Source organism: Dromiciops gliroides, chromosome 3 (genome assembly GCF_019393635.1).
Source record: "Dromiciops gliroides isolate mDroGli1 chromosome 3, mDroGli1.pri, whole genome shotgun sequence".
Lineage (NCBI taxonomy): Eukaryota > Metazoa > Chordata > Mammalia > Microbiotheria > Microbiotheriidae > Dromiciops > Dromiciops gliroides.
Window position 1 is genome coordinate 277,810,137 of NC_057863.1, and position 19,725 is coordinate 277,829,861.

General features: G+C 36.8%; 1 protein-coding gene across 2 annotated transcripts in view; it reads right to left on the reverse strand.

The window, feature by feature from the left end:
• USP9X (ubiquitin specific peptidase 9 X-linked) overlaps window positions 1-19,725 on the reverse strand; it is a 182,732-nt gene that overhangs the window by 32,744 nt on the left and 130,263 nt on the right. Inside the window, exons 29-32 of one of the 2 annotated variants that reach the window (XM_043991999.1) lie at window positions 16,039-16,246; window positions 9,872-10,092; window positions 6,378-6,568; window positions 3,141-3,314 (exon numbers count right to left, since the gene is read on the reverse strand). In XM_043991999.1, coding sequence (XP_043847934.1) covers window positions 3,141-3,314; window positions 6,378-6,568; window positions 9,872-10,092; window positions 16,039-16,246 — 794 coding nt within the window. Of the gene's footprint in view, window positions 1-3,140; window positions 3,315-6,377; window positions 6,569-9,871; window positions 10,093-16,023; window positions 16,247-19,725 lie in introns of both variants that reach the window. The other variant, XM_043991998.1, reaches the window with a different exon arrangement.

Genomic DNA, 19,725 nt, shown 5'->3' on the forward strand with positions numbered 1-19,725 from the left:
AGAGAGAAAGTGAAACAAATAGTCCTTGCTCTCAAAGAGCTTAAATTATATTTTGGGAGACAATATATACATTTTTAAGTTTATGCAGAATAAATATAAGATAATTTTTTGGAGGAAGGCACTAGTAGTAGCTGGGAATCAGGGAAAGGGTCTTCAAGTTGAGCTTTTTCCATGCCAAAGGATCAAACACTAAAATGCTGCACTAGGTTTGGTCATAAACTGGGTAATACCCATCAAAGATGAGTTACTTAACAGATTATGCCTACCCTGACATTTCTTTGAGTTCACAATTTAATTTAGGGAAAACCTAAGAGTTTTAAAAAACATGTCCCAGGGAACAAAAGAGTAGACTGTAAGAAAATTTATCACACTGCAAATAAAGCTCAGCAAATAATGCTTTGAAGTGCTTATATGCTTTACTGATGAAGGCAGAAATGATGGAGAATCATAGAAAACTTACAAGAGCAGAGGGCAATTTAGACAATAATTAAAACACTAAAGAAAAACAAATTCGAAATACTTAACAAGTCTAATCAATGCAATGACCACCTCTGATCTCAGAAAACAGATGATGACGTATGCTGTACTTTGCCTAGGAAAAAGGTACAGATAGAAGTGTGCAGACTAGAGTGCAAATTGAGATACACATTTTCGACCTGGCCAAATTATGGATGTTTCATGTAACCCGCCAAATTTTTTAAGGTTTTATTATTTTTCTTTAAAGGGAGAGCTGGAGTGGGAAAAGGAGACTAGCAATGGTGATGATCATCAACAACAAAAATAAGAGTAAAGAGGGTTATTAAAGAATTTTTTTTAAATGCAAAGAATAGGAGGAAGTTCAGAGGGAAATACAAACAGGAAAGCTTTGTTACTAATGTGTCGAATTGATTATATAAATATGAAAAGAATCACAAGCTGTGTGTAATGGAGATGAACTGTTTCACAGGCAATCCACTTTTTCTGCTCTTTGCATATGAAAACTTTCACATTTGATTAGAATATTAAATAAAAATGTTATATTAAAAATGATTGTAGAAGATCAGTTGAAAACTTATTTGATTAATGATGGACATGACTATGACAAGATATACATTTTAATATAAATAAACATTTTACTAAGAAAAATGTTGTACACAAACACTGCTTCTGGTATAAAAACATTAAAACTCCTTCATGTTATATATACTCACCTTTCAAACTATGGACTTAAAAGGCTATTTACAGAAATAACAGAAAACTTAACTGGGGAAAATGTCAATACACACACACACACATATATGTATATATATCTCTGTATGTATATGTAGGCTTCATCAATATAATACAAATAAGTATACTGAAATTCATTTACAGATTTGGTGCTATACCAATCATACTAACAAAAAATTACTTTATAGAACTAGAGAAAATAAAATTCGTCTGGATTAACAAAAATTCAATAATTTGGAAGGAAATGATGGAATAAATGTCAAAATAAGGGGCTCCAGCATAATCAGCTTTCAAACTACATTACAAAACAGTAATCTTCTTAATTATTTGGTACTGTTTAAAAAACAGATCTGATGATCTGTTTGCACTGCAAGACTTCAAGGAAAAAGAACAGAGCCACCCACTGTTTCATAAAACCCAGAGGACAACCTATTGAAGGAAGGCCCACCCATTCAATAAGAACAGCTGGGAAAATTCAAGAGTAGCTTGGGAGAAACTATGTTTGCATCACTATCTCACAACATATACAATAAGTTCTAGCTGGATATGTGACCTAAATCCCATCAAAAAACACCAATTAAGAGGATGAAAGGAGATACCTTTCATATCTGTAATTAGAGGAACAATTCTTAACCAAACAAGAGATTGCAAAAGATGAGACAATTTTGATTCTATAAAAATTTAAAACTTCTGCATAAACAAAATTAATAAGGCTACAGAGAAGAGAGACCTGTGTAGCAAAGATCTCCAATAGAAGTATGCCACCTGAGATGAATATCAAATACCCAAGTCAAAGAACCAGTGACTGAAAATTAAGTAGGTAAAAGGCTGATAAATGAATGAAAACACAACATACTCCACCACTAAGAAAAATACAAATTAAAACAATTCTGAGGTTTCACTTCATAAAAAATTGACAATGATAAAACATAGAAACAGCCAGAGTTAGTGAGGAAACAGGACGTTACTCAGCCAGTAAAGCTATTAATTAGAATAACCAAAGTGATAGAACATACAAAAAGTTACTAAACTTTCCATATCCTTTGACCTAACAATCCTACTAGTGGGTAAATACCCCATATATGTAAATGACAGAGAAAGCTCCCAAAGATACCACCATATTCATAGCAGCACTCTTTATAGTTGCGAAAAACCTGATAAAGTGGTTGTAATTAGGGAATAGATGAAAAAACAGTGGCATATGAATTAAATGAAATACTACTGTGTCATATAAAACAAAGATGAAGATTTAGAGAAATATAGCAAGACTTGTATGAAATGATACAGAGTGAATCAAATGGAACCAGGAGAACAGGCACAACTACAATAATATAAATGACAACAGTCAAGTCATCTGTATTCAGATTATGCAAGAATCTAGTTTTCATTTTACAGAACTGATGGTGGAGCACATTTTCCCTCTCAATAGAAAAGCTGTGTATGATGGATATGGAAGGTTTATATGCTGTAAAGCCACAGTGGTTATGTCAGTTGGTTTTATTTAACTGTTGGGGGAGGGATTAATTGGAAAGGGATGGGTATATAAAACCAATAAAAATTTTTACAGTATGATAAAAGATAAGGGTAGATAAACCAGACTTTTTTTTGAGGCCAAAGGGACCTTAGATATCATCTAGTCCAACTCATTTATTTTACAGATGAATAAACAGGCTAAATCAAACTGATTTGCCTAGGTAATACAAATTTACAAGAAGCACCAATGGGTCAGTGTAGTGTTTTTGTTTTTGGGTTGGTTTTTTTTTGGCATCATACCATGTTCTCTCAGGTTAAAAAAGTGGGCACACAAAAGTGTTACTCATACTCATAAATGTCTAGTCCCTAAAGGGAAGTATTAAAGTCACACTGCATTTACTGGTATGTAATTATGGGAATTTTTATTTGGAATAGTAAAAAATCAGAACTAGACTTACCTATGTGGACAACCTTGGCAAATCTTCTGATCAGCAAAGGAACCTCCTAAGACTTTACTTAGCATAGCAGGATGTCCCAATGCTTTTAAAGCCTCATCTAAACTATCCACCAAAGAATTAAAAAATTCTAAAGCATCATGTTGTTCACGTAGGTTAACAGGCTCACCCCAAAGCCTAATTTTAAACAAAATAAAAGGAAAGCATTAATTTTACACAATATTTTACAGGGGAAAAAAGTTAGCATAAGGACTACTTACTTGTAAAAGATGTACCACTGTACTCTAAGGTTAAGTCAGAAATAGTCCCATGTTATAAACAGTAATTAGCACATACAAATGATCTTTACAGGATATAATAAAAAAAGATTTTACTCTCAATACAAAAAGATATAATACCAGGTGCCTCACATAAGAGGAAGAGAAATATGATCATTTGCAAAGTCAAGATGGAGGGAGAGAAGATATAATAAAAAATATCCTCATAAAGAAAGGAAGCTAAGGCTTTATAAATATATACTGATTATAAACAAATTTGCATTTTACTTGTGATCTAATGTTGACATAATCCTGGTAAACATAAACAAAACATTTCATTCAAACCCAAGCCATTCATAAAACATTGTCTTGCTCTATGAGAAAACAAATGAGTCTGCTAAACTTCAAGGATGTTCCTGTCTTTATTTACTAGGTAATTAAGTAAAGATATAGGTATAGCTTATTTTACCAAGAGGATTATCCTCATCCAAATTTGCATATAAGAGGGTAATATTTAAAATTTACCAGCACAGTCCATTATTTAAAGGAGTCATGGGGAAACCTTTGTAAACATACTATTTATGAAAGGAATGGCTTAATTTGCTCTTTTTTTGGGGGTGGGAGTGGGGAAGAACCTCAAATTGTAGATGTCTAGCAGATAAGGCAACAGGTTACAAGTATTAGAATTCAAGAGAGAGATTAGGGCTGTATATCTATAGATTTGGGAATTATTTAAAGAGAGATCAAAGAAAATTATGGGATCTGATGAAATCAAGGGAGGTTACCAAGTAAAAAGAGGGCCCACATAAAAGCTTTGGAGTATACTTATGGTAGGAAAAAGTATAGTGTCATATAAAAACAAGGAGAACAAATTATCCAAGAGAAAAGGGCAATTAACAGTATCAAAGACTAGAAAAGGATGAGAATTAGGAATAGGCCATAATACTTGGCAAGTAAGAAATTGTTGATAATCTTAAGAGAAGAACTTTAGTGACAGAGTTTGCTATGAGAAGGAAGAGATTTAGGATGATAACTTGAGTGAGGTATAATAAAGGAGGATAAGAGGAAGGATAAAGGATGGGAGATATCTAGGTATGTATGAAGAAGAGGAGGCAGTAGATAGGGAGAGGTTGGAGAGAGATGAAGATGAGAGAAATGGGGAGAGACTGAAAGGAGATGGAGGAGAGAGGAAAGAGGGGAAGGGGATATGAAGGGAAAGCAAAGGATAGAGACAGAAAAGGGGAAAAATGGGGTGGGGAAAATGTGGGGGAAGGGGAAGAGACAAGAGATATAGAAAGGAAAGAGAGAGAAGCTCAAACTGGAAAGCTCCTGATGGAGATGGATGCAAGAGAACAAGTAAAGGGATTGGCCTTGATAAAGGAGGAAAGATATCTTTGTCAGAGAAAAGGAGATATTAAACAAAGCTTTGAGGAAAGGGATAGTGACAGGGAAGCTCACAATGTATGACAGTCAGTGGAAAAAGAATGAATGTGGAGCAAGAGGATCTGGATTTGAATCTTGCTTTGGCCACTTCCTACTAGGGAGCTCTTGGGTAAGTACTTCAGCTCTCTGGGCCTCAGTTTCCTCATATGCAAAATAAGCAGGTATGACGTGATGGCCTCTCAGGTTCCTTCAAGCTCTAAATCTAGAAGGTGTTATTGGTTCTATTTTCCCGATAAAAGTAGGAGGCCAAGTCCTCTGCTGAAAGCAGGTGGGTGGGGCGGGTGTGTTGATGTGTGTGTAGGTGATATTCAGGCTTGCAGGAAAAAAAGATAAGTTCTGAAGCTGTACTACAGTGAATGTGATAGTTAATTATGGAAGAGTAAAGGGACTTATGTGGAAGTGAGGATCAGCTGAGATTAGATACATTTTAGTGCATCTACATGTATCAGCTGTCTTTCTCCAATGACTTTTGGGAGCACATCTATTAGAGTGGAGAAGGTGACCCAGACCTGGGTCATGAAAGGCAAGAGCAGGGCCTCGAAAAGGGTACAGGGGATTTGAAAGTTCAAGATTCTTTAAAGAGTAAAAGCTGAAATGGTTAACTGGAGGGCCAAAAGTTTGAAGTAAAAAAGGAGAGGCCAGAACACAGGAGAGAGACCGAAACAAAAGGTATGAAAGAATAGATCATGGTAAGGATGATGAACAGGTGGAGTGAGGAAAAGGGAGAATGGGTGGATGGACAAATGGTAAATCAAAAACAAAAACAAAACTTTAGAATTCTGGGTAATGGAGATAAGACCACTTACCTATGGGAAATGGTGAGATTAAGGGCTTGTCTATTCTTATGTGTGGCTCAAAAAGGAGAGTTAGTAAACTGGGAAGGCTAGGCTCTTTGAGGGGAAACCAACAAAGACACTGCAGTCCCCAAGCACGAGGGTAGGGTATAAGGTAGAGAAGAGAATTATGAGCCACATGCCAAATTCCTCAAAGGGAAGAAAACCAACAAAGTTCATGACTACAATTAGAAAACAAGAAAGCATATGTTTAAATTCTAGATTAAAAATGCTATAAGAGTTCAGAGGAAGGATGTAACCAGATTGAGAGAGAACATATGCAGAGGTTGAGAAGGCAAAGTGAAAGTGGCACCAGCAAAGGTGTAATAAACGTATGACTGAGCAAGATAAATGCTCAGTGAAACAAACAACTACCTAAATGGAGCTAAGCATTTTTGGGAGGGAAATGGAAATAAAAGCTAGATAAACAGATTTTGACAGACTATATCTTTCTTCAAATTCCCAAACGAGAACTACCTGATTGTTCTTTTGACCACATTTTTCATAACTTGAGAGAGAGAGAAGTTTCAACTAACTAGGATTAGCGATTCCTTAATTTCAAGACTATCCCTGCCTGAAAGGGAGATTTATTTCAGGGATAATCTAATATACCTCAAATAAGTAACATACAACATATTCTTTAAAAGTTAATTTGTACTTTCATGATAATTATCAAGTATTTTAATTTTTATCTAAGTGTCACTTACCTAAATTGTTTCCAAAATCCTCTTGGTACATAATATTGTAATCTAGAAGCTGCTAAATGACCAAAAATGACCTGAAGATGTCTTAAAACACCAATATTATATTCCTTTCTGTCTTCAGTTTTATTCAATGCTGGTTTGTCTTCATATTGATGAGGATATCCAAATACATCATCTCGGGGATCAACATTGCTCTAAAAAAAGCCAAGCACATTAAAAAAAAATGTGAAAATAGTATCTTCGAAATGTTTTAATTAGTGCAGGGACAAGCACATTAACTAGTCATATTTTATATTTGTATCATAATCGTAACTTTCAAAGCACTTTAAAGATCAAGTTAGGGTGGCAGCTAGGTGGTACAGTGGATAGAGCACAGGCCCTGGATTCAGGAAGACCTGAGTTCAAATCCAGCCTCAGACACTTAACACTTACTAGCTGTGTGACCCTGGGCAAGTCACTTAACCCTCATTGCCTGCCTGCCCCGCCCCTCAGAAGATCAAGTTAGGATATATATATAAAATAAGCACCTCCATTTTACAGGGGTGTTATTGCAAGCCCTATTTGTTAGAGGTCATTTATGGCATTAGAAGGCTAATCTTTCCTTTAGGAGGATTAAGCTATAAGAACTCTTCAGCTACACAGTTAAAAAAAAGATTCGCTTATTTCAATTTACATTTAACAAGAATGACTGCTGATGTCAATCAAATGGGCTTTAAAGTTTGCAAAACTTCTTACATGCATTATCTTATTTAACTGATAACAATATCTATTGCTACTGTTAGTTCATTCTTACTGTTAAAGAAACAAAATGGATTAGAAGTTATATGACTTGGTTTAGGTCATATAGTTTTTAAATGTCAGAGGCAGGATTCAAACACAAATATCTCTTGACTTGAAATACAGCAATCTTATTTCAACATGTGTCTTTTTTTTTTTTTTTTAGTGAGGCAATTGGGGTTAAGTGACTTGCCTAGGGTCACACAGCTAGTAAGTGTCAAGTGTCTGAGGCCGGATTTGAACTCAGGTACTCCTGAATCCAGGGCCGGTGCTCTATCCACTGCACCACCTAGCTGCCCCATCGTGTGTCTTTCTTAAACAAAACACTGAATAAAGCATTAAAAAAATATTCCTGATAAATCCTAAAATAGAATACTTTGTCTAGAAAGTACTTAATCTCATCCTAGTCAGGAAAATACTTCATAATACACTCTAAATATGGAAGGTAGAGATATAATGTAAGGTAGGAAAGTAAAGATATAATGAATGTATAAAACTAAATAAATTTTAAAATACATGGCAGATTTTCCTTATAATCTTTCTATCATTAATGACTATATACAGTAAGAGCTTTCATAATAGTAGAGAGATTAACTAAAAAATAAGGCTAATGTGCCTGTGAGATCAGAATAGGCCCTGGATATTAAATATGCTTAATTTCATTGATTATACTATAAAATAGTACTGATAAAACAAAATAGGCAATAAAGCAAGGGGTTATACACCCTCTTCTATCAAATGAACTGTCCATATGATGGCTCTGCTAATCCGCTAAGTTATTTGCCCTCTTTGGTGCCCTCAAAGTCCTAATTTGTAAAACAAGGGAGATGCCAAGGAAGTAAAGGACAAAAGCAAAGTTCTAACTTAGGATGTATTCTTATCAACTTTTGCTGTTATAACAAAGAATTGGAAACAAAATAGTTACTCACTATTTTGGGACTGGATGAAAAAAATGTGGTAAATGTATATAATAAAATATTATGATGCAGTAAGAAATTATGAGTATGAGAAAGAGACAAACAAGGAAAGCTTTGTAAATGGTACAAAATGAAATAAACAGAACCAAAAAAAAATTGAACAAAAAGAAAGCAATATAAATGAAAAGTTCACTAAAAGGAAACCAAACAATGAGCTGCTAAAAAACCAGTAAATAGTCTGGAAGGACAAATAATGAAATAAATTCTCTTTTCTTAGAAGAGAAAGGACGACTATTAAGGCAGAAGACTGTATATATTGCCAGATGGAACCACTGTGTTGGGTGTTTTGTGTGTACTTCTTTTTCTTATGAAGTAGGTTTCATTTAGGAGGAATGTGAGATTTCTAGAAACCATTGGAATGGAAAACCAAAGAGCATCAATAATATTGACAACAACAAATAGAGGGAAGGGCATTAGCACTCCTTCCAGTTCTGAAGTATACTTTTTTGGGGGGTGGGGGGCAGGGCAATGAGAGTTAAGTGACTTGCCCAAGGTCACACAGCTAGTGTCAAATGTCTGAGCCAGATTTGAACTCAGGTTCTCCTGAATCCAGGGCTGGTGATTTATCCACTGCACTACCTAGCTGCCCCGAATGATATTTTTCTACATGGTTCTGGTCTGAACTAAGAATGCTGGGTAGAAAATTGTATTTTGACTACAAGCTCTCCTATTTAATACCCTGATGATATCCTTGCCAAGATATAGACACAGATTCACTTTTCAAAGAGGAAAAGCGAAGTTATGGTTTCTAAGGACACCCTGGAGACAGAGTTAACAAAATGAACAGATAGCATATAAGTAGGCATAAACTAATGAAGATGGATAATCAAAACAATAAGAATAAAAATCTTTTTAAGTAAATATTTTCGACACTATACTATTTAAATTCTTAAGTATATACAATAAGTTCACTCTGTTGAACACAGTAATTTCTAAGTTATTTTCTTGGATCTGAGAAATACTGGTTGTGTGGTTCTGGGCACATCACTTTCTCAGTGCTCTAGACAACTCTTAAGACTATAAGTTGCAGAGAACTTGTGGCCCTGCACTGAAAGAGGGAGTTTCCTCCTCTATCAGTTCCTCACACCAACAAAACCACAGGTCCAATTCTTCATCCTCTCTCTGTTTACATTAAATAAGGTACCACTAACTACAAAGGTAGTAGCTGTTAAAACAAGTCAAAAGCTCATAAAGAAAGCATGATAAAAATATGAACATCATTTTAGTCTGTGCTATTGTATTGTCATTTGTATGCCATTAGTGTTTGGGTTCTATATGAAAACCGAGAACAATTCAACCACAAATCCTATGCAAAATACAAAATCTGTAGTAAAAAACAATTCAATTCAACATACATTTATGTATAAGTCATTGTGCTAGGCAGATACCAGAGATACAAAAATAAAAACAGTCCTGCTCTATAGCAGCAGCTCTGAAGCACAGTGAAGAATGAGCTGGAACTGGAGGTCAGGAGACCTGAGTTAAAATTCAGTCTCAGACACCAGCTATGTGACTCAGGGCAAGTCACTTAACCTTTGTCTACCTCAATTTATTGAACTGCAAATGTGGATAAGATTCCTTACCTCCCAGGTTTGTTATATGTCAAATGAAATAATATTTGTAAAGCGTTTAGCAAATCTTAAAGTGCCATATATATGAGAATTAGTATCATGATTAGCATTAGTATTGTACAAAAATATACTCATGAAAACAAATATAGAATAATGAAAAAATAAAATTTACCTCATTGTCTTGCTTCTCATCTCCAGACATATCATCATCTACATCACTGCCAGTGCCTTCTATTGCAAGAATACCATTCCTGATGGCAGGAATCATGTACAGTTGCTGGATCACTGAATTCATATAACAAGTAGCACCAGCATTTTTCAAACCCACAAATCCTTTTGGTGGTCGAGGTCCAACAGGTGGCAGATATTCCCATTCTGTAAGTGCTTCACAAGCTGAGAGTGATTAAAACAAGTTGTCACAAGATGACCAAAGTTCTGTTGTTACTAGAAATTATAAGAAGTTCACAAACCAACAGAAGGTATAATAACAATATGGTTTTATAAATGTTCTCATTTGCTCCTTATAACAACCCTAAGAGGTAAATATGATCTCCTTAGCCTGTGATATCTAACAGTCAAGGCTGCCTATACTATTTGTTACCTAAGTTTGAAGGCTAAGTCAGCACACTCATCCATGACCTGTACCTATGAGCTGCCTTGGAATACTAATTTTCCTTTGGTGCTATTTGCCCTATATGGCCTCATTATATTAAAATAGCAGCACCATATAAGAATCACAGAATTTCAAAGCTATAAACAATTCTCAGAAACCATTCTATTTTAATCATATATTAACAGTAATTCCCTCTACAGATATTCTGAGAGCAAGTATGTATACTCTACTGTGAACATATGATCATATACTCAGTAAAGCAAAAACATAAATGCACAATTTCCTGGGATCAGGCCAGAAAACCTTTGTCTCACTAACAATTTCATATTTGAAATGTATAAAAAGCTGAGGGGTAAAAAGAGATAACTTGTATTGAATTCTGATTAAAGAAGAATTGACTTCTGATTTGGAAATAACAGAAACCTTCCAAGAAAATGACTATATAATCTTAATTATTTTTTCTTCTTCTTCTCTTTTTTTTCCAGGGCAATGAGAGTTAAGTGACTTGCCCAGGGTAACACAGCTAGGAAGTGTCAAGTGTCTGAGGCCAGATTTGAACTTAGGTCCTCCTGAATTCAGGGCCAGTGCTTTATCCACTGTGCCACCTAGCTGCCCCAGGGATAATAATTTTTTTTTTTTTTTAGTGAGGCAATTGGGGTTAAGTGACTTGCCCAGGGTTACACAGCTAGTAAGTGTCAAATGTCTGAGGCTGGATTTGAACTCAGGTTCTCCTGAAATCCAGGGCCAGTGCTTTATCCACTGTGCCACCTAGCTGCCCCAATAATTCTTTTTTTTAATGACTATATAATCTTAAGAGTGAACAAGCAGTCAAGGAAGGAGATGGTTGGCAATAAGGTATGTATTCTAAACTTGAGGAAAGTAGATTTTTAAAAGCTTAGAAAAATGAGATGTGCTCCCATACCTGAATCTAGGGCTGGTGCTTGTGAAAAATGTTTCAAAAGTGATGAGATGATCTTAAAAATGCTATTTTGACTATACTATTAAGAATGGAGCTAATGAAAAAAAAGAGAAAACGACCAAAATGCCTTCAAATAGTAGTCTCTAATGAATTCACATTTTAAAAGAAGATGTACAAAAGATGGCAGGAAAAGAAAAAAAAATTTAAAAAGCTATAAAGATTGCCTGTCCCACAGGTAAGGACAATAAAAAGAATTTAAAAACAAAACAAAACAAAACAAAACAAAAGCTAGGTCTAGAAGAATAAAAGTCATGAAAAACAAAGCCTCTGGCTCAAAGCCAGAGGCACCATGATATAACAGATTTTCAGGTTATTTAGATTCAGAGCCAGGAAGAACTGGGTTCAAGTTAAGCCTCTGACAAATACTGTGTGACTCTTAGGCAAGTTGCAAGTCTTCACCCGAAACTCCATTACTAGTCATAAAAAGAGACAGAAATGCAGAAAGAAAACCCCATACATCTAAATTCCCATTATAGCTAATATCATGAAAAAATCCCATCCTATCTGTGCTTCATCTTGTCAATGTTCATTTTTGACAAAGTAACCAGAACTGATAACAATTCATCTAGGGGTGTCCAATTCATACAGAATACAGTAGGACCATTATCATTCTTCATTGACTAAGAAACCTAAAACTGAATTAAATTTTTTTGAGAATTAATACTAAGGGGCAGCTAGGTGGTACAGCGAATAAAGCACCAGCCCTGGATTCAGGAGGACCTGAGTTCAAATCTAGCCTCAGACACTTGACACTTACTAGCTGTGTGACCCTGAACAAGTCACTTAGTCCTCATTGCCCCACCAAAAAAAGAAGAGAGAATTAATACTGACTCACTGAGCTTTGAAAATTAATAATTTTTTTTCATATGTACTGTTTATTAACTACATCTCACTTATCCCATCTTCTTGCTGCTATTTTTTTGTGGTGGTGTTTTTTAAAAAACTTGAGTGCCTCACTTGATTTTTAGATACTGGACTGTGATTTCACTGGCTTTGAGAGCTCCTAGGAAGGAATGTCTTAACAAAGCAGGCTGGTACATTGTCAGGTTCTACCCAAATAAAGGCCAAAACACTGCCTGCCCTAAGAAGCCTACATTTTAATGGGGAAACAACATGTGAATGAATAGTTATATACAAGATAGATACAGAAGAGACAAAAGGTAACTTTAGAGGGGAATGTTGTAGCAGCTAGGGAGACAAGGAAAGTCCTTTTACAGAAGGCATCATCTGAGCTAAGAATTTAAGGAAGCCATGGATTCCAAGAGGCAAAGGATTCTGTGCACAGGGAGCAGCTAGTGTAAAGGTATAAAGACTGAACATGGAGTATCATGTGAGGAACAAGTAGGAGAGAATATCTGGAGAGCTCATAAATAGGAGTAAAGTTTAAGAAAACTAGAAAGGTGGGAAAGGGCCAGATACTTTAAATTTTAAATTTAATTTTAAATTTAAAAGAACTTTAAATGACAAAGGAGTTTACATTTGATCTTAAAGGTAATGAAAGGTCATTGGAGTTTTACTGAGCTGGGGATAACAAGTTCAACTTGAGGCTTTAGGAAAATCACACTGGTAACTGTGTTGGGGATGAACTGAAATGGTGAAAGACTTAATAGAAGACTATTGCAGTAATCCCAGAGATGATGAGAAGCTGGTAGCTATGTGAATAGAGAAGGAGAAGAAAGACATTGTGAAAGTAAAAATAAGAATCAGCAACTGGGAGCAGCTAGGTGGTGCAGTGGATAAAGCACTGGTGCTGGATTCAGGAGGACCTGAGTTCAAATCCAGCCTCAGACACTTGACACTTACTAGCTGTATGACCCTAGGCGAGTCACTTAACCCTCATTACTCTGCAAAAAGAAAAAGAAAAAAAAAAAAAGAAAAAAAAATCAGCAACTGGAGTTGAGAATGACATGGAGTTTGAACCCAGAGGACATTGGGGATGGGGAGAAAGAAAATGGAGAAGCGAATAATAATCATTATAATAACAGCTAACATGCCTATCCTGCCCACTCCAGGCCACACATGGTACCAAGATTTATAATTATCTCATTTAAACATCAGAACAACCATATCCCCTTTTTGCAGATGGGGAAACTGAGGCAAACAAGTGACTTGCCCAAGGTCACACGGCTATTAAGTCTATGAGGCCAGATTCCTGACTCCAGGCCCTGTGCATTATCCACTGCATCACCAAGCTTCTAGGAATAATGAGTATTATTTGGACATGTTGAGTCTAAAAGACTCAATAGGCAGTTGGTGATGCAGGACTAGAGTTCAGAGACTAGGGATCAATATATAGATCTGGGAGTAATCTGCATGGAGATAACTGATACCATAAGAGTTAATGAGGTCACCGAGTAAGAAAACGTAGAAAGAAATGAAAGCCCAGGACAGACACCCTAGCAAAATCTGACAGTGGGCATGAGATGGATAAAGAAGAGCCAGGAAAGGAGACTGAAAAGGCATAACTAAACAGGAACAAGATAGAGAAGGAGCACTATAATAAAAACATCCAAGAAAAGGCTGCAGAGAAATAAAAAAGTATAGGAGTAAGAAAAGTCCATTGGATCAGAACACATCAGCAGCATTGGTCACTTTTGGAGATGATTGTTCCAGTTCAGTGATGAGGCTGGATGCTAGACCAGAGAGGGTTGAGCAGAGAGTGAGAGGAGAGAAGGAGTCACCACTTTCAAGGAGTACAGCAGAGAAGGAAGGGGAGGAGAGATGAAAGCTGACAGCTAGTACAGATGGCAGGGTAAAGAGTGGATAGTTTAAGGATGAGGGAGAACTGGTCATGTCGGAAAGCAGCAGAGAAAGAACTAGCTGATAAAGAGAGATGAAAAATTAGAGATAAAGGGGGAGATCATTTATGTTGTGGAGGCTGGGATCGAGGGACTAGCCTTTGCAAGGGCTTGATTAAAGTCTCCTGATAAGAGACTGGAGTGAAGGAAGAGATGATAAAGTAAGAGACATGGGATGAGAAGAGAAGAGAGCTTTCATGAAATGTTGTTATTTCCACTAAGACCATGTCAATGAGACCAGTGGTACTTTTCAAGGAATGCTCTTTCAGCTGAGGAAGAGAGTTAGGGTAGAGTGGAAGGATGGAGGAGATATGACAAGGTTTGGAAAGCTGCTATGGTAAGTGGAACAGAGAATCCATTAAAGAGAAATAGGAAGAATGTCTTACTGCAGTAAGGTTCTAGTTAACATTAGAAAACATAAATTTGGAGTGGACCAATCAACATGGTTAGTGACTTCCTATAGCTCCATTCACATGCTAGTGAGCAGGAGGCAAAGTAGAAAGATGGCAGGAATCATCCAGGGTTGGGGTTTGTCAAGGAGTGATAGGAAATTATACAGAAGAATAAGGTATTGGAAAAGAGCGGAGGGTAGGGTTTGCAGAGAGGCAGGTAGGCAGCTCAGTGGATAAGAGAGCTGGGCCTGGATTGAGGAAGACCTGATTTCAAATCTAGATTCAGATACTAGCAGTGTAACCCTGGGCAAGTCACTTAAACTCTGCTTTCCTTAATCCACTGGAAAAGGAAATGGCATACCACTCCAGTATTTTTGCCCAAAAAACCTAATGGATAACACTGGCGTTACAGGGGTCATGAAGAGTTGGGCATGATTTAAGAACCACCACCAGACTTTGTAGCGTCAAACACCAAAAAGATGAGACTAGGAAGGAAGGCATGTGTAGCAAGAATAAATATGATGACCTGGTAAAGTACTAGAGAATATGAGAAATTTGAAGTGATGGTGAAGACAAAAACCAAGATATGGTATAGTAAGATAGGAACAGATGGAATTATAAAAGATTCTGATTAGATAAGTGAATTTCAAAGTTCATATACATGAAAGTGGGGCATTTGTTCATGATAGCAAGATTAAAAGTATGACTATGTAGGTGAGGCAGAGTAAACAAAAGAGATCCTGAGAAATAAGTGCAGTAAAGAACTGGGAAGAACTGAAGATGAGGTTCTTATTTGAGCACAACTGTTAAAATGCATGTTGATGTCCATTAGTATTGAAGGGTAGAAAGGGAGACTATGAGGGAGGCATAATTTCGAAGGGAAGAATGAAGACAAATAGGAAGAAGTTAAAATGAAGCAATCTGACTCAATATAAAGAAAAACTCTGGAGGTAGTAAAATGTAACAAGAGACCTCTGAGGTGACTAAACCTCTCTATGAAGAGAATGGATGTTTATTCATCAGGGATACAGCATAGGAAATAAATATAACAGATAGCCAACAGGACTAGATCATACCTAAGGCTCCTTCTAACATTGTTTCTATCAATCTGAACTGTAGGACTTAAAACTTAGGTGACATAGGCTTGAAGAGAAGGCTCAGGAGCTTTCCTATGTTAATACTGTGAAAAGTAAATAAGCTTTAATGTCTTGAATTTAGGGCATATTTGTTGCCTGCGCAGATTTCTTTTTGGCTTATTTAAGATCAGTGGTTATAGCCCAGATATATGAAACGTTATTATAGCAAGTTATTAGTTATTGTTATTAAAACCATTTCAACTATCAATTATCTGTGACATGAAAATGGAAGCATTCGATATGAAAAATGTGATAACGAGTAAATTTTTCTGTTTCAAAATTCTAAGCATAATGTATGCATAATGCATACATTTACTACAAATTTAAAAGTTCTTGCTAATGAAAAAAATCAATAAGGTACTAATGTGTCCAATAAAATAACCAATGAGTTAAAGGTATTACGTACTAGTTATTGCTGTACCTATGTAATACATCTCTGTCAATGTGTCCACGATCTGTTTGAGATTTCTCACACAACCAACAGCTAATGCTACAAGCAGCTCAAAACCAGCATTGATGGTGGCTGGCGAACTGCAGACTGGGATGGCCTGCTCAGCTGGCAGTTCTCCGTTTCGCATATATTGTAAGTAAACATTAGATGCAGGAAAGATGAAGTCATCAATCAACTCCTGAAAAGTAAAAAAAGAATGAAATGTATTAATCAGTGGAGCCAAAGAAATTAACAAATGCTTTAAAAAAAGAATGAAAGATTATGTATTACTTAGGAGATCATCACAGCAACTGATACTTTGAAGTTGCCAGAGGGCTTCCATCACAACAGCACTGTAAGAAAATCAGTGGTGCCATTATGACTCATTTTATAGATGAAGAAACTGAGGTTGGGGACTTACCTTTGATTACACTGCAAGTACCTATAAGAATCAGGATTTGAACCGTGTTCTTCAGGTTCCAAGTCTAACATTTCACATATCACTTCAAAATAGAGCTTTTGTTCTACTTCAAACCACTGATAAGTGTTTGTATTTTTATATGGAAGGATTTTGTAGCATTGCTATTAAACACTTGTAAAATTATTTAATTTTTAAAAATATTGAACTTCAGGTTTATTTCCCTTTTTTAGAAACTGACATGATATTCTTAAATGAGATAAAATGGTAATAACATATACTTGAAAGGTATAAATATATAAATTCACATGTACAAAAGCTTCCAAATAAGCACTACATTCCGGCTTCAATCAATAAATCAACAAGCATTTCAGTACCCGTTTGTCAATGTGTTCGGTGCCACAAAAATGAGACTATCCATGCCCTAAGAGATTACTTTTTACCATTATGAGCCAATATGTTCACAGATAAGTAAATGCAAAATGTAATTTTAATGTGCAGCTATTCTGAAGGGCATTAACAATGGAGGAAATCAGGAAAGACGTTCTGAAGGAGGTGGCATTTGGAGTAAGGTTTAAAGGAAGTTAGTCTCCAAGAAGCAGAGCTGAGGAGGAAAAGCATTATAGGCATTCTAGCCTGTGCAAAGGTAGGGGAGAGGGCAAGATGGCCAGTTTGGCAGGAAGGAGAGGAATGATGTATATATAATGAAACTAGAAAAATAGATTGGGGGACAGAGGGGTAAGGGAGGTCAGGCTATAAAGGGATTCAAATATCAAACAGAAACAACTAAATTTAATCAAAGAGGTCACCGAGCAGGGCAGCAACATGTTCAGAACTGTGTTATTAGGAATATCCATTTGGAAGCTGTATAGTAGATGAATTTGAGAAGAGTTGACATTTATAGTAAAGATATCAAGAGATGATGAGGGCCTAAATTAGGGTAGTGGCCACATGAGAAGGGAGAATAGCTCAAATTGGAGACATGTTGTGGAGGTAGAAATGATAAGATTCAGCAAATAATTATGTGTGAGGTTGGAAGGGGGTAAGGGGAAGTAAAGAGTTAAGGTTAATTCCATGGTTGTGAACCTGAGTGACCAGAAGGCTGGGAGCAGCCTTGACTAAAAGAGGGAGGTTCACCAGACCAGTATGTTTGGGGAGAAAATGATGAGTTCCATTTGAGTTACCTATGGGACATCCATAGTAACTCAACAGGCAGTTATTTGGTGATGTAGGGAATGAAACTCAGAAGAGAGACTAGGGATTGATATGTAGATTTGGGGACTGATATGTAGATCTGGATTCATCTCTAGGAGCTACTAATATCAACAAGAGAAAGAGTTTAATGAGAGAAGATAAGAAAGTATCTTAGAGTTAAGAATAGTTAAAGCTGTCAAGTGCTGCAGAAAAGTCAGAAAGGAAGAAGTTTGAAAAAAGGCCATTGAGAGCTCATTGGTTACTTTGGAAAAAAAGTTTCACTTGAATGACCAAGTCAGTTCTTGTTGGAGGCCAGATTGCAAAGGATTTAGAAGAGAGTGAAAGGAAAGGAAGTAGGAGCATAGAATTTGGTTGTGTTTCTTTGTGCTTGAAGAGAACCAAAAGGACATCCCTATGTTGGGGGTCAAGGTATAGTGTGTCCAACTGTGGCTGATCAGACCAAAACAAGCCCAGAAGGCTCTACCACAGGTCAGGCACAAATAATCAGTATGAACAATTGGAGTGGAGATATTTTTAAATTTTTGCATCTCATTTCTTGGGAGCTACTGCAATTCTGTGTGGAATATAGATAACAGCAGGGAAGGAACTAGTAGATAGGATGAGACCGAAGATTAGAAAGAGAAGTCCAACTATAAGAAATGGGCGGGGGTGGATCAAAAGTGCATGGGGGGGGGGGGCGGGCAGCTAGGTGGCGCAGTGGATAGAGCACTGGCCCTGGAGTCAGGAGTACCTGAGTTCAAATCTGGCTTCAGACACTTAACACTTACTAGCTGTGTGACCCTGGGCAAGTCACTTAACCTCAATTGCCTCACCAAACCCCCCCCCCCCAAAACCAAACCAAACCAAACCAAACAAAAAAAAGTGCATGGAGAAGGGATGATTTTGGTGAGAAGACTCAAGTGCTTCAGCAGAGACTGGAGTAAAGAGAAGGGAAGATGAAGGAGTTTCTCACAAATGGTCTCTTAATTTTTCAGTAAAGTACGAGTAGGGGTCCTCAGCTGAGATGAGAGTGGATAGTGGTGATTGAAGAGGCTTGAGGAAAGAAGAAAAAGCTGAGAGCAGCTGTAGAGGGGAGTGCCACAGAGAATAAATTTGGAAGTAGTAATAAGAGTCCTTTGCAGTCATGAAGGACCAGTCTGATGAGATAATATAAATCTGTAGTGTACCCAGTCAAGAAGGATTATAAAAAAGCTATTAGACTTGGCATTGAATAATGGGAACAGAAATCAAGAGAAGAGTAGGGGAAAGAGTGGAGGCAGGAAAGTAGAAGCAATGAGTATAGATATAGGAAGATAACTAAAAAGGACAGTAAGATTGAGGAAAAGATTTTTTAAGGCTAGGGAAGATCTAGGAATGTTTGAAGGTCTAGGGAAGTAACAAAAGATTAAAAATTAGAGTGGGAAGGGACTCATCAAGCTCCAAAACATATGGAAGGAGATGGGATTAAAGTTAAGTGGAGAGGTTGACATAGTCAAGGAGAAAGGCTGCTTCTTCCTATGAAAAGATCGGGGATGATAAGATAATGTGTTGAATTTGGGAGCCTGTGAGAGGGAGTTTGGGAGGAAGTGGGCATGTAAGTGAGCTTGAGAAAATTTGGAACAGCAACTCAGAGGAGCAGGATGGAAGCGATTTGAGAAAACTAAAAGGATTGGTGTAAAGTAGTTTGGACCCAATTAAGCTGTTGTTCATTCATGTCCAATTCTTCATGACCCTACGGGCCATATTACACCAAGACTTTCTGTGGGGTTTCCTGGCAAAGATACTGGAGTGGTTTACCATTTCTTTCACTAGTGGATTCAGGCAAACAAAGTTTAAATGACTACCTAGGGTCACACAGCTTTTGTGTGAAGCTGGACTTGACCTCAGGTCTTCCTGACTCCAAGCTCAGAGCTACCTCCACTGAGCCACTTAGGTGCCAGCCCAATTAAGAACAAATAACAGATTTATAGAGGACCCAGTCAGGACCATCATGTAAGTTTCTTCAGCAATCTTCAGCAGCATATAAGCAAAAGCAAGGAAAGCAGTTGGCAGCAGGAATAATTTAG